Source organism: Triplophysa rosa, linkage group LG7, assembly GCF_024868665.1.
Source record: "Triplophysa rosa linkage group LG7, Trosa_1v2, whole genome shotgun sequence".
Lineage (NCBI taxonomy): Eukaryota > Metazoa > Chordata > Actinopteri > Cypriniformes > Nemacheilidae > Triplophysa > Triplophysa rosa.
Window position 1 is genome coordinate 24,899,020 of NC_079896.1, and position 24,466 is coordinate 24,923,485.

Genomic DNA, 24,466 nt, shown 5'->3' on the forward strand with positions numbered 1-24,466 from the left:
CAGTGATGAATTAAAAAAAATATTTTATAGGTTGCTTGGTGTACAGCAGTCCTGTAATGAAAATGTCTAAACATGAAACTTTCAGAGTATAAACTTATTTAAAAACACCCTGAGATGGCTTTCCACCCCTGAGGAAAAACGATGAGTTAATCCATAGCAGATGTTTATTATTATCTTAAAACATTTGCTGTGCAAGAACATAAAGATCAATTGTATTTAATCAAAATCATACAATATTTGTTTATATTCTTAAATACACATACTTAAAATGTAGAAAATAAAAACAACACAAAACAGAAAAAACTAACAGCTAAAGCAGCATGAAAGCAGAGGATGTTTGCTGGTTTTAACAAATACAAGGTGCATTTTGCTTTTATTCTGCATTAGGAAATATGGTGTTAATATACAGTGCACATGACAAATATAAATGACATGAACAGGGGCTGAGACACAAGAAAAATACTTTTTTTCTTTCATGCAAGTAATTCGGAAAAGAAAAAAACCACAAAATTAAGGTTACACTTGAAATTTATACAAGCATAACAGACAAAGAAAAAATACACCTTCACCCAAATACATTGAACAGGAATACAAAGACAGATGAGGGAAAAAGAATGGTACAAATGATAAATCTTTCATTGAAAGTTCCCATGGTTCTGTGTGCCAGCCAAACCAAGACACACTATGAACAACTTGTTCTCAGAAGACAGTGCTTAATGTCCCCATGAAATCAAAATGACCCTATTTGTTAGCTCAATTTGGAAAAAGCCAATATCAGTTCAACTCTAGATATATTTGTTTGATTGCAAAGCAGTTTCACAGAAAATGGGACTTTAAAGGAATAGTTCAAATGAACATTTGTCATTATTTGCTCAACCTCCAGTTGTTACAAACCTGTATACATTTCTTTGTTGTGTTTAACACAAATGAAGATATTTCAAGGATAGTTTGTAACTAAGCCGTTTTGGGTCACCATTGACTCCCATTGTAGTCTTTGGTCCTACTATGGGAGTCGATGGTGACCAAAAACGCCTTAGTTACAAACTTTCATTAAAATATCTTCATTTGATTTGAAAAATCATCCTGGTCTCAGTGTCCAGATTCTGGTCTGACTGGTATTACCTTACCTAGTCTCACTGAAAATCGTGTTAGTGAAGACTGACTCTATAGTGAACTCGGAATCAAACATTTTTTCAGTCTTTCTGTCCTCTGCTTCTAAGTCTGTGGTTTCTTTCAAACTCCCCTCACTAGGGTCACACTGATTCGATTGAGATTCAGCAGCGTTTTTATTCGACAGAGATGCCACAGACCTCCCGGACGCGGTGCTGTGGACACTTGCGCGCCGACTGTTGCCCTCCGACGTGGAGATGACGCAGCTGGCGCGAGGTAAACCAAAAAGATCGTGGCCCGGTTTGGGGCTCCGCATTGGAGTGGCGAAGCAATTCAAACAGCCGGATACAGAAGAAGACTTCCCTTGAGTCTCGAGAGCAGATTTCAGATCGCCCTCTGTACTCTGAACACTTTGAGTTTTATATAAACCGATGCTTGCTTTGTCCAACTTGTGGAATGAACGATCTCCAGTGGATCTTCCACTGCTGGATCTCCGTACCCCGCTCCCGGAGGAAGAGCCCGGTTTGGACTCATCGTGACCGGGTTGGGCTGGAGAAGAGGTGTCACTGGATCTGTGATGTCTGTAGAGTGGGTCTGGACGGGGACTGCTGTCGCTGGACCAAGCGCCATTCTCAAAGCTCACGCTGAACTCACCGCTGCTGCTGGCACTGTGGGCGCGACGCGATTTCCCATTCAAGCCTGTTCAAAACGACAATAAGACAGCTTCAGCGTAATTAACAATTAATATATAGAATACATAATATACAGACATAACAATTACCCTGACATTAAAAGTGAAGTTACTGTAAAATGACAATAGGATCTTGCAACGTTCAGAAAGATATTTGTGGCAAAGATATTTTTAAACTCTTACTAGGATTTTGGTCTTCAGGCCCATTTGCAACACTTGGTGGAATTGCATCTCGTAAATCTTTACCTGAAGGGTGAAACGTAACCATGCAGTTAGAAAAACAGAGATTGTATTAAAGTTAGTGCTTCAGACAGACATATCCAGGTCAGATGGCAACATATATGGTGTGTTTTACAAAGCAATGACACAGAAGATTCAAACCATTTCTATGGAAGAATGTGCAAAACTCGCAGTTGATGTTCTGCAAGGTTGCTTAAAGAGATGGTTCACTAAAAAATAAAAATGTGTCATCTTTTATTCATCCTCATGGCATTCGAACCCTGTATATGAGTCTTTCGTCGGTGAAATGTCTTAGTGGTTTTGTGTTCAAACAATGGAAGTCAATGGGGGCCGATGTGGTTCGGTAACCAACGTTCTTCAAAATATCTTCTATTGTGTTCTGCAGAAGAAAGAAAATCATACAGGTTTGGAATGACCCGAGGATGAGTAAATGATTGGTCCCTCTTCAGTCTTTTCTCATCCTCTAGTCCATGCACAACATGTTTTACTCCCAAGTTTAGTACTTATGGATTTAAAAAAGCCCCTAACCCTAAGCGCGACCCTAAACTTTGGTAAATTCCTTTAATCCTCTAATGACAGCTGATTTCGATGTAGCATGCACCGTTTTGACAGCCCAGCCCACAAATGTATGTTCTGAGAACGTTTTCCAAACGTTCAGTTTTGGTTGTGGGGACGTGATTTAAAATGTTCCAAAAACGTAAAAATGTCCAGTTTGCTTAACGTTGCTGTTATTTGTATTATTTTATGGTTAGCATAATCTTCCTAAAACGTTCTTGCCACCAAAAAAATGTATTGAAAATACAACGTTCTGAAACGGTTTATTTGGAACATTAGAACGTTGCTGGAATGTTAATTTATGGTTAGCATAATGTTCCTACAACATTCTTTCCACTTACATTTGACTAAAAATACAATGTTCTGAAAACGTTATTTGGAACAAAAAATGTAGGGCTGTCAAACGATTAATCGCGATTAATCGCATCCAGAATAAAAGTCTGTATTTACATAATGTATGTATGTGTACTGTGCATATTAATTTTGTATTTATAAACACATACATGCACACAAACATTTACCAGTATTAATTTATATTTGCCAATAACTTAAATTATATGTAAATGGTTATTAATGTTAATATTTTGTTTTTTCTTAAATAAATGCTGTGTTTTTATTAATACAAAATTAATATGCACAGTACACAGACATACATTATGTAAACCCCAACTTTTATTCTGAAAGCGATTAATCGTGATTAATCGTTTGACAGCCCTAAAAAAAAGTTTGGATTAGGTTATTAAAGATGAGCAGTGCTGCAACATTCTCTTTCAACATCATGTACCTTGATCGAGAATTGTTTTTTGACCGTCTATGGAACAGTAATGATGTATGGATGACCACGATGTGGAGTGGATTTTTGACATGACGTTGGAGTGCTGTAATATCTTCTCTTCGTCTAGACCCGCCTCTGCCTGAAGCAGGTCATTCATGGCTGAGATGGAACAAGAGATGAAGATGACAAATGACCACAAGATGAAGGATGCCCTGCGGTGCAATGCTACGACCAATTCTATTCATTTTAAAGGTGCCATACATGGCCGTATTATATAGAATGTATAAAACTTCCTTTTGAGTCATGCAATAATGCAGCTGCAACAAGGTATTTTATGTCAAAAGATCAAATCTGACCCCTTCAACAGCGGCAAAATAAATTCAAGAGCGGTCTTTATGAAGCAAATGAGGATGAGCAGCAGAAAAGCCGACGTCGGGTCTTACACAGAGATCGACGGAAGAGGGACTTGACTTTGTCGGTCCCTCTGTGATCCTTTGCTCGGTTACGCTTAACATGAAACATTTTCAGAGGGATGACTTGAGCACCACGATGGACGACATGAAGGAAGGGAAACATGAGCATTAGTTTGTTAACACATATACATACATCTTTTGACCACCTCTGTGAACCTTTTATGCTTTTAGAATTCATGTGATGTGCATTTTCACAACCCTTTTATCGTGCTTTAAGAACAAACGATGTATGGAAGGGACTTTTTTAAAGGTGGCGTGTGTCATTTCTGCACCACTAAAACCAAACAGAGTTGCATAAAATAAAGAAAATAAAGAAAAAAGATGTAGTTTACGATGTCTCCGCATATTCGTATTTTAACATGGCAAAAATACCACACATCACCTTGTGATAAACAATGTGGAACACAGCATGCACACGTCAGACTTCACATGCACAGGAAACACATCATATCTTAAAACATGTTTATTCAGATTTATTGGGTTCCTCTTTAAGTTCTTTGTAGCAGACGCTTCTGGCGTTTGGGGAGCTGAAGTTGAAGATTTTTCTAAACAACACAGGTGAGTTCATGTTTCTTTCCCTGTCCCATGACAGTCGACGAATGTTCGCCTGACCACTGGATGCTGGAGCTGGGGCAGACGGCTTACTGCTGATCGGATGGATTTTTTCTGGACGTTCCTGATTGGACGGTGAGCGTTTCAGGTAACTGAGATCATACTCACTGCTGCTCTTTTTAGGGGAGAGGCCATCGCCGTTGAGGGAGTTGGAGGCGGATTCCTCCGAGCCCTGAGAACCGGTTAAGGACGTGTTGTCACGGCAACGCAAGTTATCCAGACCCTCACAGGACTCGGAGTGGAGAGGAGGAGCCGAGGAATGAACGTGTTGCTGGTCGCGACTTCGAGTCTTCATCAGCTTCTTCATCTTCAGCGTAATCCAGTTCTTCTGTCTGCAGTGATGAGAGTTCTTTAGAGCTCAAAACACAGAAACACGATAACACAATCGTGACCGCTCATCCAAACGAACATCTGAAACCGTGTCTGTACATTACCTGCGTGGAGGTGACGGGTCATAAAACTTGTACTGATCCATGATTTTCTCCTCCAGCTTTTCTTTCTGCCTTCTGAGTTCATTTAGTTTGTCTCTGTCGAAACAAACATACAGTGAGTTTCTTCTGGAAAACTGTTCAGTTTGGGTCACATATCGTCCCAGAAGAAAAGAAATGAGAAAATATATACAAAAACTATGAACCAGATAATTCCAACCCTGGCTGTGATTGGATGAGCTGTGATCAAGAAGTCTTAAAAATAGGCTTATAGGCAAATCATGTTTTTTATTGTGCATTCCAAATTATATTAATCAAACTGCAGTTGGGTTGTTTAAATAAAGTAATAATAACTAAAAAAAATCGTTTTTTTTGCAAATGAACTCTATATAAAATTAAATATATAACATAGCATTCGATATATTAATAAAGCGCAGAGAAGTCAATATAAAAAATAAAAACAATAAATAAAATAAAATAAATAAGTAAAATAAATTAGGGCTATTCAAACGATAAATCGCATCCAGAATATAAGTTTGTGTTTTTACATAAAATATGTCTGTGTTCTCTGCATATTCATTTTGTATTTATAAACACATCCACGTATATATATTTAGGAAATATTTACGTGTATTTATTTATGTTTACCAATAATTTAAATGATATATAAACGTTTATACATTTTTCTATTTTCTATTTTTCTTAAATATATAGCATGTTTATTAATACAAAATTAATACGCACAGTACACAGACATAAATTATGTAAACACAAACTTTTATTCTGGATGCGACAGCCTTAAAATAAATATATAAAAATTATTTTGCCAAACAATTTCTCTCACATGTATTGTCTTTGTTCCACATAGAACAGGTCTTTGCTCTCCATGGTCTGATCTAGAAGGGTCCGGTTCTGCAGCATCAGACTCTGGATCTGGTCCAGCAAGTGGCGGTTTTCTTCTTCCAAGTTCCCCTTCAGCTGGGTCAACAACTAAGACAGAGAAGCCACAGACGATGTATAAATACTAGGCTGTCAAACGATTAATCGCGATTAATCGCATCCAGAATAAAAGTTTGTGTTTACGTAATTTATGTCGGTATACTGTGCTAATTAATTTTGTATTTATGAACACACACATAAATGCATTTATTTTAGAAAAATATAAATTAATAAACGTTTATTTAGAATTTAAATGATTGTTAGATATGAATTAATACATTTAAATATTTCCTAAATATATAAGTATGTGTATGTTTTGTGTTTATAAATACAAAATTAATATGCACTGCACACAGATATATATTATGTAAACACAAACCTTTATTCTGGATGCGATTAATCGCGATTAATCGTTTGACAGCCCTAATAAATACTTGTACAAATACTGTATAAAAGATCAGACACTTTGTCGCAGAACTGTACAGGTATGATGTGTTTGAATACGCGACATCGAGCTTTACCAGCAAGATAATGCTGGAGCATTTACTGGTGAACATCATGGTTATGCCGGTCCACCAGCTAATCATAAACAAACCAGCTTGGACCGTGATACTCATGCTGGTCTAAAATGGCTTTTCCAGTAGCAGATGGAAGGGAAAATGTCACAAAGGTTTCTGTCCTGCTTTGTTTGACAGTGTACCTCACACTGGTTGCTCAGTTTAATGGTGGTGATGTCCAACTGTTGGTTCTGCTCTTTGAGTCTGGACAGATCGGACTCCAGCTGTTTCTGCTCCTGTTTGCTGGACTTCAGCTGACTCTTAATGTCGCTGTGCTCCGTCTGAAGTCCCTCATTTTCCACTAACTGCTTCTGGTAGGTCTGATTCAACCTGAGTAGAGGGTGAAGGACAGTGTTTTTACGCTTTTTATCGAGGCCGCAAACACACACATTTACACAACACTGACCAGTCCTTCTCATCTCGTAGTCTTTGGCATTCTGCTGTTGTGTTTCTCTGTGTTAATATCTCATCCTGCATCTTCTGCTGTTCTTCTCTCAGAGCTTTCTTGAATCCTTCCAGTTGAGCTGTCTGCTGAAGTAATGCGTCATACCTGCAGATAAACACAGAAGCAGTCATTGACAGATGCTTGTCAAGCTGTTTCTTCTTCACATATAACTGGCCTTTCCATCAGCATACAGTGTATAGCACAAATTCACTTTATATTGCAGGACAGAAGCTAAATAAATATTTAAAACATGAACACACGTGATGCATTTCATATATAAACATTTAACAAATATTGTGATACGGTCTTTTCTATGTAACATCTTGCATGAATGCTTCCAGAAAACTCTAGATTCAGGAAATAAATGTATTTACAAAAAGAAATAAATAAAATCCTTAAACTCTAGGTATATATACAGTATATATACTGTATAGAATATGAATTGTATATATTTATATACTGTATATACAGTATACAAGTATATTTGTTTGTAGATTTAAATGAACATATTTTGTTGTTTTGGACAAGACATTTTTTGCAGTGAAGATCGTTTTGTGTAATATACAAAAACTGCCACTAAGAACTGAGCGTGCGTGTGCTGACCTGTCCTCCAGTGATCTGTGGTCTATCTCCAGGGTTCGATGGTTACTCTCCAGTGTGGAGTACCTGTGGGAAAGCACCTCCAGCTCGGCCGCCTGTCTCTCGTGCAGGACGCTCAGTCTCTCGTGATCTCGCAGGAGGAGTTCATTAACGGTGCGCAGATCTTCTCTCTCTCGTACCGCAGCCTCCCTCTCCGTCTCTGAACTCTGACGCTCCCGCTGCAGCTGGCCATTATGGGCTTTCAGAGAGGCATTCTGGGTAGACACAATGGACTTCTCAACCTGAGACAGACACGAAGGGGTTAAAGAGAGCCAGACAATTGTAATAATGCAAATAACTTGTAGTACCTGTATGTGCAATATAATATAATATAATTAGGGCTGTCAAACGATTAATCGCGATTAATCGCATCCTGGATAAAAGTCTGTGTTTGTGTCTGTGTACCTTGCATATTAATTTAGTACTTATAAACACATACATGTACACAACATGAATATATTTAGAAAATGCTTCCATGTATTTATTTATATTTGCCAATAATTTAAATTATGTAAATGTTTATTAATATTAAAATTATATATTTTTCTTAAATAAATGCGTATGTTTTTATAAATACAAAATTAAAATGCACAGTACACAGACATACATTATGTTAACCCAAACTTTTATTCTGGATGCGATTAATCATGATTAATCGTTTGACAGCCCTAAATATAATATCATATAATATCATATTATTTCAAAAGTATTAAGAAACCTAATATTGCCATACATATAATATAATATAGTATATAATATAACAAAATATTATAATTAATTATTTCAAAAGTATTTAGAAACCTAATATTGCCATACATAAAATACAATATTTTATTATATTATATTATTTCAAAAGTATTTAGAAACCTAATATTGCCATACATATAATAAAATAAAAATAATATAATATTTTATTATATTATATTATTTCAAAAGTATTTAGAAACCTAATATTGCCATACATATAATATAATATAGTATATAATATAATATTATAATTAATTATTTCAAAAGTATTTAGAAACCTAATATTGCCATACATGAAATGAAATATCATATCATATCATATTATTTCAAAAGTATTTAGAAACCTAATATTGCCATACATATAATATAATATAGTATACAGTATAATATATTTGATTATATTTTATTATTTTAAAAGTATTTAGAAACCTAATATTGCCATACATATAATAAAATATAATATAATATAATACTTAATTATATTATATAATTTCAAAAGTATTTAGAAACCTAATATTGCCATACTTATAATATAATATAATATGACATTATTATAATTAATTATATTTTATTATTTCAAAAGATTTAGAAACTATCTCTTCTAGAGTTGGGCAGCAACATTGTATATGTACAGGAATTTTCCAAAATGCAATCAACTCAAAAAGTAAAAAAACAATAATCAAACTACATTACAAGATTGCTCATTCAATCCGACTCACTTGCAGTTGTGCGTTGTGCGTCTGCAGAGTTGTGTTGCTCTCCTGCAAGGAAGCAGTCTGCTGCTGAAATGCAACTATTTGTGCCTGCAACCTGTCTGACTGCGTCTGCAAGCTCTGCAGCTGAGTCTGCAACGCTTGCTTCTCTGCCAACAGCGTTGCGTTCTGCATGAGAGAAACCAAAGATGAGCATTTGTTAAGAACTAAGTTCGAATTTGTTTTTAGTAGACTTTGGATCCCAAATTTGACGCTGAATGACTTACGTTTCTCTCCACCTCTATCAGTTGATCTTTGACCTTGAGCAACGCCCATGTGGCTTTCTGGCTCTCTATCTGCCACTCCCTCTCTGGCGGAGAGCTTTGATAGGACTTCTCCTCCTGCCTCTCAAGTAAAGCTTCATAGTTCTGTTTGACCTACAAAAATAGCTCACATTATTGATTCTCTCTGTAGTTGCAGCAGTTTTACATTACTATGCCAGAGGAGAACTGGTCCTCCTGGTTGAGTCTGGTCTCTCCCGGTTGAGTCTGGTCTCTCCCAGGGTCTTTTCTCCATACCTGAAAATCCTCCATCCTCTAGTTACTATCCATCTCAAATGATGTCAGTTAGACGGCTTGGGCGGAGCAGCCGTTAACTCCTCCTCTTTTATACATCCAATCAAATCGCAGTGAAAAAACAAGCCACATCCACTATCCTCATTCGAAATTCCGTTTCACTCGAAAATGCGTCAGAATGCGGAAGTAAAAACAATCGCAACTTCCAGTTCACGGGGACTTTAACATGTACATTCTAGATTCATGTTATATTATTGGTAATTGTTCTGCTATATTGTAATTTTAAGTTTCCAGTAGTGATAATATAAAAAAAATCGAATTAAATAATATACTTCAATTGAACAATTTACAGTTTCTAACAATCCAACATAGTATTTATTTCAGATAAGTGTCTTCAATGTACATCGCATAGAAACGAACTTGCTATAATACCATGTATTTCAATACCGTATACTGTTTTTTATTAATGAATGTATCATTATTATTATTTTTGAATCATAATGTATGTAAAGCTGCTTTGCACCAATGAATATATATAAATAAAACTGAACTGAAAAATCCCAAACCCTACTGACAATAGCCGAGTTTCCATCCAAAGTTGCGAATTTAGTTAATGCGCAAAATTGGAATATCGCATAAAACATTCGCGAATAAGCACCGTTTCCATCCAACCAGTCAACCGTCACTTCCTAATAAACTGCCACTAAATATCAGTAAGAAAAGTAAGAGAAGTCACTGAATATAATAAGTTTCATAATACTTGCGCAAGCAGACGATTACGAAACACAATAAATGCGCTGCTTTTGTGGATGCCTGCTGTTTGGGAAACACAGTCCTGATAGTTCTAAGAGGCAATTACAAAAATACTTTGACGACTTTGCTCAGGCATTTAAGAATGACCATCACAACATTTCTGATGCTGTGTAACAAGATCAGTACTCTGGTTAGTCAGGTTACACCGTCTCATAGTGCAGTTACGCTACTTTTTGGAGGAATTTATTCGGCAAATGCATTTCCTTCTCCCATTATTCGCATTAACCCTTTTTCGCAAAGAAGAAAAACCACTTCAAGCGAGCGTAAAAACTTTTTTGCGAATTAAGGGTTTTTAATTCAAAATTTGCCGTTTCCATCACTCGTTTCTGATGCGAAACTTCAAAATGCGAATAAAACCAGAGTGATGGAAACCCGCTTAATGTTGGAGTTAGAATGTGTTTGAACAGAGACGGTATAAACTGACCACAAATAAAAAGGAATTTGAAGAAACTGCAGTGCTAAACATATAAGAGTTGAAGTTGGCTCACAGTTTTAAGATCCTGCTGTAGCTGCTTGTTTATCTTGGACGACTCCTGCAGACGTGCTTCCAGACTTGCCATTCTTTCCTTTTTAATCTTCAGAGACTTCATCAGAGAAGACTCCAGCTCTGACTCTAACTGCTGACACGCGCTAAGAATCAAAAACAGAAAGACTGTCTTATAAATCTCCCAAATCTCCTTTCATGCTATAGTATTAGTGTTTGAGTTACTGGTCGCCAGACTGCTGGTCTCCCATTCCCATCCCCTGCTTCAACCTCAGCTTCTCCAGTTCGTACGTCACTTTCTCTAGATCGGTCTCCTTCTGTTGAGTTCTTAATCTCTGGTCCAGCAGTTCCTGCAGAAACACAAATGTCCTTTGAGTATGCCGTATAAATACCAAGAGAAAACTGTACGAAAGCGTAAAAATCGTAACCTCTCGCAATGATGTCTGCAACTTCTTGTCCGTCGCAGCCTGTTGCAGCAGCTCTTGGTTTTCCTTTTCCAGATCTTTAATATTGATGCAGACCTCACTAAAACAGTTGACTTTTGTAACCATGGTACGGTTTTCTTTCTTAAGAACGGCCAACTTGATGCTACTACTTTCCAAAGAAGCCTGCTGGATCTTCACTCGCTGTCGTAGTCGCCAATTCTCCTTCTCCAAATGTTTCTTTTCTACCTCTTGGTGGCCCTTCTCCAGTCCTTGGTGCAGATTGTTCTGAAGGTTCTCAACCTCATGGAGTTCTGATTCAAGACAGTTACCATTTTCTAAGGATGCATGCAGATGTTGATGTTCCGTGTCGCTGGTCAGTGCGGTCATTTGGCCGCCGTTTGTAAATGCTAGAGACGACTCGTGACTCTTACAATCTCCTTGGTCCATTTTCCCATTTTCCACTACACATTCAGATTTATCCTCTGTCATTTCTTTTGTCTTCTCAGTAAAGCAGTCAGTCATGTGAATCCTTTGATCTTCTTGTACGTTAATGTTATCTTCCAGAGTCCTTCGAGACGGGTGGTACGTAGGGCACTCTTGACTAATATAAGAGAGTGTGTCATCTGATGTGAGTCTGGTTCCTTGGAGTTCCTCAAGGGCCTTTAGCAACCTCTGGTTCTCTTTTTCCAGCTTCAGTAACCTGCTACATGTCCTTTCTGTGACCTCCTGACCTAAGGACTTCAACTCTGAAACTGTAAAGACGTAAAAAAAAAATAAGAAAATCATCATGCAGCCGTGGAAAAGAATTAAGAGACCATTCCAAATGTTCATTTAATCATCATTTCTAGTTGTAATGTGGTCATTCCAATCCAGTGTCTGTTGAATTTCAACAAAGATCACTCCTCAGAAGTGACATCAAGTCATCCAACAGCAATGTAAAAGATTGACAGCATGACAAGACACATGAAAACTGTTATTGAATATAAAAAATATTTTTGAACTTTTCCTAAATAAATGCATAAATATTACTGTTATTGTATTGCTTAAAAGTGAATCTAAACTTGTTTTCTTTCCAGTATTTAAAGGAGAGGTTCATCTCAAAATTAAAATTTTGTTATTTTTTACTCACCCACATGACGTTCAACGTTTCAAGACCTTTAGAACAAAAATAAAGATATTTTAGGTGACATCCGAGAGATTTCCAGGCCTCCTCATAGACATCATGGTTATAGTTGTTGTCAAGGTCCAGAAAAGTACTAAAGACATCCTTAAATTGGTCCGTCCGCTCATACGTGGCTCAATTGAATTGATGTCACCTAAAATATCTTTATTTGTGTTCCGAAGACGCCGGGAGGTCTTAAAACGTGTTGAACGTCATGTGGGTGAGTAAAAAATAACACAATTTTGATTTTGAGATGAACTTTTCCTTTAAGGTCTGAAAAAATACTAGGGGTGTAATGATACGCCTAACTCACGATTCAATGCGATACATGATACTAAAGTTTACGATTACGATTGCATAACGATATTAGTACAAAAATTATATATGAAACTGACAGATGTCCCCCCCCAAAACATAAACAATTTTTAGTAACATTTTTTTAGTAACACATTTTGTTAAAGAATTGACAATATTCAAGGTTTAATTCAACCATTTTTATGTAAACTAAAAACTGAATAGATCTGTCACTGACAAATAAAACAAAATTTTAACAAAAGTATGAAAAAAATTCATTAAAAAATATATTTCCATCTACGATACATATCTTAATGTTTTTGTGTTGCGATATAAGAAGATACTTCAATATATTGTTACACCCCTAAAAAATACTGAGCATCTTTTCTGTTATTTTGACCTGTTTCTCCAGTTTTCATTTTCTGCAAAGACATGCAAATAAAATCTGTATTTCCTAATAGATCTGTAACCACTAGAGTACAGCACCCCAATCGAAAAGCATACACAAACTTTAATCTACTGTTTAGTTTACATATTTATATGTACAAGTATGTATAGATTAGTAAATATGATGTATTTACCTGATCCTGAATTGTGTTGAGGGTTCTTGCCGAGCTGTTCCAGCTCCCATCCTAGATGTTGTGATTCCTCCATGGTCCGTTTGTGGGACAGCTCCAGCGTCACATTTCTCTCCATCAGCTCCTCTATGAGTCTCCTGTCTACGGCTCTCTCCTAAAACAACAGCAGAAAACATTGAAACAGTAACAATACTGTGGATAAGAACTATCCTTTTGACAGGTATCATTTCCTTTTTCTCACCTCCTCCACATCATGAAGTTTTGCCTCCAGCAGCAGGTTGTGTTTCTCCAGGTGATGCAGTTTGTCAGCTCGTGCTCTCGTGTTCTGTAGCTGTTCCTCCAGCATGACTTTGCTTTCCATCAACACCTGGTTATCCTCTTTAAGCTCCTTTCAACCACAAAAAGAAAACAGAAAGTCAAAATACAATTAGTAAAAGTGATACATGCTTTAAGTTAAGTTGCTATAAGCTCACCTCTAGCTTGACTTTGTAAAAGTTCATATTGTGAAGTTTTTCTCGGTAGCGTGCCACTTCACTCTCCAGTTTGTCTGCTCTGATGGCTCTTTCTTTCACAGCGTCCAGCTCATCACGGTACATCCGGGCTGCTCGAGCATCTGTTAGAAGCTGCATGTTCTGCCACACACCCACAACACAGAGAAATGAACATAACAATACATACAAATGGGCAAAGAATTTGACAGATTTTCCACGTATAATGTCCAAAAACAGTCATTTTACAAAATTTTACCGTTTTATTTCCAGAGTTTTCACGCATTTTTGAAATACGGTCAAAAACCGTCGAATTACAGAAAGACCGCAAATTTACAAGAAAAAAGGAAAATTTAGTTTTACAGGAATTTTTTTGGTAAATTTATCAGAAATTATGTTAGAATTTTAAGCTTGCTGTTTGTAGTATTTGCCTAAAACTTCAGAGCTCCGGCCTGCATTGAGACACATTCATTTAAATAAGAAAATATATTAAAAAAAAGTTTTTTTCAGCACCTCCTGCTGAAGCTTTTTAAGCTCCGCCTCCATACCGTCCAGGTCCTGCCTGCAGTCCAACAGATGTTCACTCTTCTCTTCTCTGTGACATGCAGAAAACAAACATCGAGAGACATAAAAACCACACGTCTGGTTCAAACTTGTGTGAGTATTGGATTTTAAGTAATTTCTTAATCTTAGTGTAGCTCAGTGGTAAGAGCATGGCGTTAACAACATCAAGGTCGTGGGTTCAATCCCAGGGGATTGCACATACTTAGACACCAATGTATAGGATAATGCGATGTAAGTCGCTTTGGATAAAAGCATCTGCCAAATGCATAAATGTAAATCTTAGCAGTAATAACGGTACACACAGCAAAACAAGCATGTCAACAAATGCGCATTTCTATAAACTTCAAGTCGTGACCCAGTTCTATTTATTTTATCAAACCTCAGTATCAACGCATGACAACCTGCCGACCATGTCGATAGCACACGACTTGATGTTCCTGTGGCTAGTTGTTAGAGCATAGTGTTAGCAGTGCCCGGGTTTGTTTCCCGGGAAGCACACATACTGACAAAATATTTTGGATAAAAGATTCAGCCAAATGCATAAAAGTGAATGCAAACCACTCTAGACAAAACTATACAACAGGACAACATACATTTATACTTGACAACAACATTGGCTAAATTGATTTGTCAGGACATTAGCATTGCTGCCTGAGGAAATATTCCAGAACACAATCTGAGGACTGCAGCGGTATGAGCACTGGTTTGTACAGTGAGACTTGTAGATGGATGGAAAAATGTTGATGGACAGAAAGATGAATAAGTGAAAATAAAGGGGGGGGGGTTAACTGCCTGTAGTACTGGAGGATTAAAGTGGGTCAGCAGACACTACACTCTGTCACTGTCTATTAAATCTAAAGCGGACTTACAACCAAAATCAAACACACCTGAACCAGCTCAAACCAGCATTCAGGATTAACACACCAAGAATTATAATCACAAAGATAAAGTTCTGAAGTCCACACCATAACTAAATATAACTATAGACAGAGGAACAATATTGTTGAGATCACTTTAAAGTCAGCATGAACACAAGTTTTTTTCCCATATCATGACGTATATCCAACAGGGTTTTTCCTGCATAGAGAAATTGGAGGCGGCCGCCTCCGTCAAATGTCGTGCCGCCTCAGGCTCTCGCCAAAATTATGTTATGAGTCTTCACAAGAAATGCTGCGTGCATTTAACAGACTGTCATTTGTAACTGCAGTTGCGACATTACGCCACAGTGGAGGCGCTGTTTCATTATCAGCACACACTGAGGTGCTAAAAAGAGTTGCAGAACAAGAGCCAGCCTGTGTTTCACGGCTGTTTGTTTTGCATCCAAGTACGTTTAATTTCTTGAAATTTCTTAAATTAACATGACGTACATCATTGTAATGTCTTTAGCTGTGCAGTTGGATCATTGAATAAGCATATACTGTACACAGAGAGTTTGCCAGTATGAACGCACATTGCGTTTAGAACGACTCGCACACGAATGACTCATTTGAAACGATTCATTTAAACTATTGAACTTTTCAGTCACCAGCGAATATAAGAGATCATTAAATCATTTAAAGTGAACCACAGAGAATGCAAGATGTGAATGAGCTTTGCTCATTTAGAAAGACTGGTTAATTCAGTTGGCTATTGTGGGCTGAAAAGTTAGTTGAAATGATAAAAAAGCTTTATTTTGATTAAAAAAACATTTCTGTTTGGTTGAATAAACCAGCTCATGACCATCTTAAACCAGCACAAACCAGCTACCATGCTTCAAAACCAACCTAATCAGCATCAGCTGTTTTTTTCTCAACAAGGAGGAACTGATTCAAATCTTTTCAAGGAGTAGAAACGAATCCCCTATAGCCCCGCCCTCACGCCTTTACTCGTGACAGGGGATTTTGTTATATTTTGTTTATTTAAAAAAAGAATGAAGTGCACTGATAAACCGTTAATAAAAACACTACAATATTCTATAAATGTAAGAATAGTTCATATAGATTTCATGGTGACTTTAAGAGCATTTATTTCAGTTGATGAATGATAAAAACATTGACAGCCAATCAAAATCCATGCAGATTTAAAGGGCTCACACATTTAAAATATAAAACTGCAGCACGCAAGTCATCTATTGGTGTGGATGCTAACATAACTGCTATAGTTCTCTCTGAATCGAACACATGACCTTGAACTCGTGATGAGCACCATCTACCAGTCGAGCTACAAACTCAGATGCCCTGGATTTGTTTGAGCTGGTCATTGATTATGTCTGTGCATGTCTAGGTCAGTGTGTGTGTGTGTGTGTGCGCGCGCTCACAGCTCCTGTTGTAGGCGTTTGATCTTGGCTTTAGCATCGGTCAGCTCCAGTGGCAGATGCTGTTGGGATAAAGGAAGCTGGCATCCGGAGGACTCCGTGAGGGAGGGGCTTTCAGTGTACACCGCAGACTGCACCATCTCATTCCCCTGCATCAGCTCTACTATAGTCTAACAGCAGAGAGAGAGAGAGAGAGAAATAGAGGAACGGACATGTTATAATTATCCCTGCACCCCGCTGAGATTCTTATAAAGACTTCTGAAGGTACCTCAAACTGCCGGTCTCGTTGGTCCACTAGCATTTTCAGATCGATGATTATATTTCTGCCAAGATTTTCCCATTCCTCTGGACACAAACCCTCCATCTCCAGCCAGTGCAGATCAAAGACGTTCTCCTGACAGTGGGTGACCTACAGCGAAGCATTTGCACAAAGCATCGCTTTAATGATACATCTTCATACCAACTTGAAGTGAAATAAGACATTTTTCTTAGACAAGCGGGTTTGGATAGATGGATGGATTCCAGAACCTCTTGGATATGAGCTGCGATCGCTGCTTGGGTGTCGAAATCAAGACTCTGGATCTTCTCAATGTACTCTTCTTTCTTTTCACACTGAAATAAAGAAAGCATTCTGTTTAATAACATTTTTGCATCAAGCATCAATACTTTTGTTTTTAGGTCAGTGTGAAGTTAAATAGCAACAAGAGTTTTGGTTCGGTAGCATCGTCATTTTAGTGGGTTATGATGTAACAGTGCTGTGGGTCTTTTACAGATATGCAAGAACTTGTTTACAATCTTGAACAAGTACAATCTTGTTTTCTGTGTGAGTGACCTTTACTTAAATCTAGTGCGTTCACATTGAAAATTCTCAAAATAGAAGTGCACTTTAAGTACCCGGATGATGCACTTTTTCAACCGAAAATATGGTCCGTTTCTCAATTCCAAGAACGCAAAGAACCGACTTGTGTTCTTGTGGAGACCAGTCTTGCGAGGCAGCCTCGGAAGAACGGACTTGGATGGACGCGCCGCATACGATGCATCCTTGATATCGAGAACACATCCGGGTACTTTCATGCGTTCTCTGTTCTTGACAGTGTTGGGTGTAACTAGTTACTAAGTAATTAGTTACTGTAATTTAATTACTTTTCCCTTGAAAAAGTAAAGTAAGGGATTACTCTTATTTTTTCTGTAATTTAATTACAGTTACTTCTGATGTAATTAAACTAAATACTCTGTGTAAAATGTGTTTGTGCAATAGTGGAATTGACATAAAAATTCAAAGTCTAACTTTAAAATCTGTGCTTTAATGTATAATTCTCACATTTGTAATACTTTGGTCAGTTAATAAGAGTACTTTATGTAGTTTAATATTATTTATTTTAATGAATTAAAAGAGCCGTTTTATGCCTATCCTTGAATCACTTAACTAATCAAGGTTGATATAGGATATAGAAAGTAATTAGTAATAAGTAACTAAATAATTTTTGGAGAGAGTAATTTGTACAGTAATCTAATTACACTATTGAATATGTAATTAGTAACTAGTAATTAATTACTTTTTGAGAGTAACTTACCCAACACTGGTTCTTGAGTATTGGAACGGACTTTGATGGTTATTGATGACGTAGAGCAAGAAAACAAGTCTGAAGAACGCATATTGAGAAACGGCCATGAAGTGTGGAACTGTGGACACTTCACGCACTCAATGGTCGCAGTTTCGCTTATGTAGCGGAATGGAGGTGGGGCTATCAGACGCTGATCGAGCAAAACTCTCCAGCAGGGTGATAACGCTTCAATCTGATGATGACTAAAGCATTGCTGGGCAAAACAGATGAAAACTAAAATAGATTTTTATTCACACGCATTTGCGCTCGTCTGGGAAACCGATATACTTCCGGTTAGTATAAAACCATTTAGTATTCCATTTGGGACGATACTACCCTTAGTTTAACTGCATAGTGTATAGTGTGTCATTTTGGACACAACTCAAGTCAAACTTCAGATTCAGAAACCATGGATAGAAACAAAAGACATTAGCTATCAAAATAAAAGTCATGACACATTATATACATAAATAATAAAACAAATGTAAAAAATAAATAATAAATGTTTGTTTTAAAATATTACCTGTACAGCACATCCAAGCAACAGTAAGAGCAACTTATTGATTTCTTCCAGACTTCCCTCTAAAACAAAACAATAAAATCTGAAAATGACCATGTGCACATTTTATTCAGACCAAAAATGACTTAAACACACACACATCATAATAACATTTTCCTGAACCATAAATGTGAACTTCCCATCTATAAGCATTCCTTATAGAGCTTTCTGTGCAAAATAAGAGAGTATTTTAACATAAAAAGAATACACACCAGCTTTAACATACATTATAATACACTGAAGTTTCTCTAAGAGTCCCTGACACATGTTCATGTCATTAGATTTAAGCCTCAGGAACAGTTCTGCACTGTTTCTCAAGAGCCGACGTACCACAGAGCGGGTTTCTGCCCAGCAGCAGCACATTGGGAGGTGAAACCATAACCAGCTGATGCAGGGTCTCCTAAAATAGAGACAAATTCAGAAACAAAAGATATGAGATACACAGAATCTTCTCCCTAAAGACACCAACACTCCGTTTTAAAAAAAGCAAATACACAGCTTGCTTGCCATCACTTTCTTTGCAAGCAAGCGTTTAAACGGTTTGGGGGGCTAATAATTGTTCTGGAAGGGTAATTGTTCTAAACTATCCCAAATAGTTCAGGAAACTCGTGTGCAGACCCCCGGGGGGATGGTTTGAGTCAATTATTAAACCTTGATGCGGGACTCAAGGGTTGAGGTCACCAGACTTTGCAAAATTCATTTTCAAAAAAGCATGTGACAGAGCCATTGCAGAGGTACTTCAAGAAGTTTTTATATTGGGATTATTTACCACAGATTCATTAGTGGTTATTAAATAAACACTAGGCACATAACCAGACAACCACAGCAGACAGTTTCTTTACAGAGCATTTTAGCTGAAGACAGAAAAGCATTATTAATAATAAAAGATGAATTCAATGTAATTTCATGTTTTCTTCTGGTCAGTGGATGTCTGAGTTAATACAAAGTGGTCTTACTCCGACTGTCACGTTTCCATAAGGGAATTCATTAACGCAGATTCTTGCAGTTTTTATTTCTGCTGAATAAGCTCGACCAGAGATTGATTCTTCTGAAACTCCTCAGGCTAACAAAACCCAAGAGAGGATGTCCAAGTCCATTTCAGAGTGAAGTCCAAACGGTTCTATATAATGTGTTTGATTAAATGAAACTAAAACTATATACATTCATTTTTCATATTTGTGTAATTCAGCCAATGTTTTTGGGTCTTTGTGTAAATATACATAAAATACCATTTATAAGCAACATAAACAGCATATATATTTAATATTTGTATTTAACCTTTATAATTAACTCATAAATTACATTTATGAAAAAAGGTGCTAGTTGTGAGAAAATATAATAAAAAAGAAAAACATGATATGGGTGCAAAATATGTTTATTTTATATATATATAAATAATAAATAAAATAAAATAATAATAACAAAATGCCATTTTTCTTTCAGTAAACATCGGGTCCTACAGATATGAAACACCAGGGTTAACTTGATTTTTTGGACTGTCAATGTTCTATAACAGATAACCTATCTATCTATCTATCTATCTATCTATCTATCTATCTATCTATCTATCTATCTATCTATCTATCTATCTATCTATCTATCTATCTATCTATCTATCTATCTATCTATCTATCTATCTATCTATCTATCTATCTATCTATCCCCTACCTGTAAAAAGTGTCAACTCAAGTTAACACAGGCTTTCACAAAGCCCCACTTTTATACACCAGTTAAAAACCCTAGCCAACAGGATATAACTCCATCATTCGGCTTGTCTGTTTTCTAGGGTAACATCATTACTCTGACCAGTTTAGCCAACAGCATGAGAGAGAGAGAGAGGTCTCATGGGATGCGAATTGGGTCATTTTGCAGCTTTGCTGTGGGCCATTGCCGTTTTCTCGCTACTGATTAAACAGATGTTGGCTCGGCGGCCTCATATCTAGGCCAATCTCTTAAGAGGAGATTGCGGGTCTGGTGGCGAGACTGTTTCCACGGGGACAGATGTGCAGGATGCAGAGTGGGTCCTCTATGGAGGGGAAGGGGTGTTGGGAAATTTAGGCAATAACTTTAGACCCTGTTCTTTTATTCAGGGGCCCTCCAATTGTGAACATACTGTATTAGAGTTAACCTGAACTTGATCTGAACGTGCGCAACAAGCAACAGTGCTTGTTAAATCAAATTTCAAGTAGACTTAGTTTAGAAAAGTTTTTCTTCCCTTATTTTCTTCAAAGTCTTAAAAACAAATTAAGCTTGAAACCAAATCAACCAGCCTGGAGAGATAAATATGATTTATAGAACACAACAAAAGTATAAAACTTTGGAATGAACACGTTTTATGAGGCAGGTAAGTTGACATCCCACTGAGTACTACAAGATATGGATTAAAACCAGGAACATCGGTACATCACAAAACTACTGTCTATAAATCGTTATGTTTAGGCAAAAAACACAGTATATTTTAGGTTTACAGCACAATATTAAAACATATACAAATATATGAGATGTTTAAAAGCAAAGAACTTTTATGAACTTCTGTTGGTATTTTTTATTGAAAAAGAGACTAAGTTAAATATCATAGTTCTGTCTTGAAAGGTTAATACATTATCACGAAAAATAATATTTCCCGAGGATAAAAAATGGATTTTAACTTCTGGAATCCCTTTTCTTGCACACTTTTTTAAAGAAATAATTCAAAAGGTACCTGCGATTATCTTTGTGCCTTACCTGGTAGTATGTTTTGATGTGGTAAATGAGAACAGACAGGTTTTGAGCTCTCTGACCGACATCATTATTCACTTTGTTTAAGCCTTGAACGGTGCCTTTGGGATTTCTGCGAAAACCAGAACGTAAAACATTAACTTATTACTGTAGCATACAAATCACCTAAAACACTGTTCTCAGAACTGTTGAGTATATGATCCTGGGCTAAGGGCAGAACGAAAAATAGCAATAAAACACAATCTGTTCATTCGTATTTTTTCCAAGACTTCGTTCTTCAAGTAGCCGGCAGTGAGACAGAAATACTGTCAAAAGAATTGAGCTTCAATCTGCCTTTCCTCCATCATTTAGCAGCTCAACGCCCCGGTCCTGACACAGTGACCTCATACACGGCTCTCCCATGATGCACTTGTGTCTGAGATGAAATCTGTCCCACCCTCACAAAAAAAATCTCAGGACAAACCCTAATCCAACAGCCTCCCCCAATCCGTGGGATTACAGAGACCAGTTTCATACTCTACTGTTTACATCTCAGCATCTTTACAGATTAGTTTGCTTTGGAAAATACAGTGTAGTGTCTTTATCATTACAGCAGATAAATATGAACAAAACATTCTGCTATGTAGAAAGCGAGACATTTTAGGACAGAAACTTTCCACCCATATGCACCCATCCTAATTTTATCCAGAAATACAGCCCAAACGATAGACTACAATGTGTTCCTTCATTGCCGTGACAAAGCGTACTGTGTTTTGGGCTTTCTGTATGGAACGGGCCATTTAAAAGCTGAAACACATGTTGTGTGCAACAACTGCTCGATATTACAAGCAAACAAGACCGAGGGGTGGAGGTAATTTTATAGTTAGATGTCTAGACAGTTAGCATAATGTTTGCATAATACATGGAGAGACAATCTGAGAAATGAGACAGTCCTTTTTACAATATGCCAATAAACTCATAAAATCACTGAATTGCTTTGAATTAAAAGTATAGACTTAAATTTTGTTTTATTAAAGTAAAAGCGCTTACTTTATGTTTGTAAAACCATAGTTTTACTACAAATATCATGGTTAAACTATGGTTAATGTAGAACAATTATAGTTAAATTCCAAAAAGACTTGAATGTGTGCTTAAAGTCTCATGTGTTGTAAATATTTATCCAAAATTCCTTACAAAAGGTACACAGAAAACCCAGCAAATATCAATTTATATACTGCATATACGGACATGTTACACATTCCTATACATATTAGACATACTTACATTTGATCCATGACCTTGTTTAAAAATATGCCGTCCACTAATTCAGTGTATTCAGAGAACATGTTGCTTTCCTGATCACCTAGTTGACCAAATGTCTTAACCTTAAACATAAACAGATATTGATGGTTAACATAACATATAGGATTTGACAGCCACGTGTTGCCTGTAAACACTTAATCTAAAGTAATTGTGTATACGTAAATATACATTGTGTGTCAAAAATGTATACGAAAAAATGATAGATTACATATTTGATGCTGTAACTGGTCACATGTCAAATCTCAGATTCATCACATTGCAATTGTACATAACTTTCATAGAATATCCCACTTTAACTTTGATTTTATTATAGTAAAACTATACTAATGACGGACTGATTCCCATTAAGTTTGATTAAAAGGTGTATTACAGCAAATATCATAGTTAAACCGTGGTGAGACCATAGTAAATTTGTGGTTACTGTGGTTTTGACTACAAACATAACCTCAAAAGCATTGTATAGTTAAACCCACAAGAAAAAATACTTTAGTATACTTTATTTACTAGAGTATAGTAAGAGTCTACTTCTCTAGAGAGTAGAGAATTTACTAGAGTAAACTATATATACATTCCTATATACTAGAGCCTTATTTTTGAATCTTAGTAAATTAGTTACATTATTTACTATAGTTTATACGTTCACTATACAGAATACTGTACTATAGTAAATACTAAATAGTATATTGATTTTTATGCGGAAATTATTGTTATGTTTTGTAAGGGGAGAGACTCGGTGATACAAACTGATACAATGACAAAATTGCAACGAAAAGAAAAAATACTGCAACTTACCCAAGTAACAAGAGGGCTGGTCATAAACTGCTCTAATATGACTTGCATCTCACACTCCATATTAAACGATCACAGATTTACCAGTCATAAAAACATTGGAAATAAACCGATTTGAGGAATAATACAGTACATCCACATAAATCCAGCAGTGTTATATTAGGCATAGCAGACCGAATACATGCAACCGCATCGTCTGAAGTAAAATCTGCAATTCACGCATGCTTTAATATTCAAGTGGTTTGTTTTTTTGGTCGTCAACACACTAGTTTGTTATTAGGTCGAAAATAAACGCAGATTGTTGCTGTTTAAATCTTCCGTCCTCGACTGCCGCATCCTTCAGACATCAAGCCCAAACTGCAGTGTGCGCGAGGGGTGTTGACTTCCCAGGGTCCATTACTCACTAGTCACTAACAAGTGTAAAGTTATAAAGACCCTCAGACAAAACATTTTAGTGTTTCAGTAACTGTGAGTTTGGGGTGATTTCATTATTTAGAAAAAGAAATCAAAAATTGTCAAATTAAAAAAAAAGTTTTCTTGACTCCTGAGCCGGACAGCAGTAATTCAATGGCAGCGGCTCTGGTTTAGTCCATCGCTGACCTTAATCTGTTACAAACAGCTTTCAACCCCCCCCCCCAAACCCCCTAAACAGCAGTCAAATATTATAACAAGATTATTCAGTTTAAGCTCTCATTTTAAAAAAATAAGATTGTGTTTATTAAAATGATTATAATTGAATATATATATATTTTTGTGTTTATTAAAATGATTATAATTGAATATATATATATTTTTGTGTTTATTAAAATGATTATAATTTAATATATATATATATTTGTGTTTATTAAAATGATTATAATTTAATATATATATTTTGTGTTTATTAAAATGATTATAATTTGATATATATATTTT

At 36.4% G+C, this 24,466-nt stretch overlaps 1 protein-coding gene across 4 annotated transcripts; it reads right to left on the reverse strand.

Annotated features, from left to right (window-relative positions):
* Positions 1-195: 195 nt before the first annotated feature.
* On the reverse strand, positions 196-23,905 carry ccdc88aa (coiled-coil domain containing 88Aa). 4 transcript variants are annotated; one of them, XM_057338934.1, is made up of 27 exons: positions 23,555-23,905; positions 22,724-22,824; positions 21,467-21,572; positions 19,073-19,142; positions 18,707-18,765; positions 17,108-17,191; positions 16,848-16,988; positions 16,583-16,749; positions 14,236-14,317; positions 13,708-13,866; positions 13,476-13,622; positions 13,238-13,388; positions 11,204-11,952; positions 11,001-11,125; positions 10,780-10,921; positions 9,191-9,340; positions 8,931-9,092; positions 7,429-7,706; positions 6,787-6,930; positions 6,524-6,710; positions 5,729-5,874; positions 4,891-4,983; positions 4,565-4,788; positions 3,815-3,907; positions 3,381-3,530; positions 1,985-2,047; positions 196-1,809 (listed from the first exon to the last, which is right to left on the reverse strand). In XM_057338934.1, the coding sequence occupies exons 1-27, from the start codon at positions 23,612-23,614 to the stop codon at positions 1,124-1,126; spliced, it is 4,719 nt and encodes a 1,572-aa protein (XP_057194917.1). In that variant the 5' UTR covers positions 23,615-23,905; the 3' UTR covers positions 196-1,123. The 4 variants fall into 4 exon arrangements, with proteins under 4 accessions (XP_057194917.1, XP_057194918.1, XP_057194920.1 ...); XM_057338935.1 differs by lacking the exon at positions 3,815-3,907; XM_057338937.1 differs by lacking the exon at positions 3,381-3,530.
* Positions 23,906-24,466: the final 561 nt, after the last annotated feature.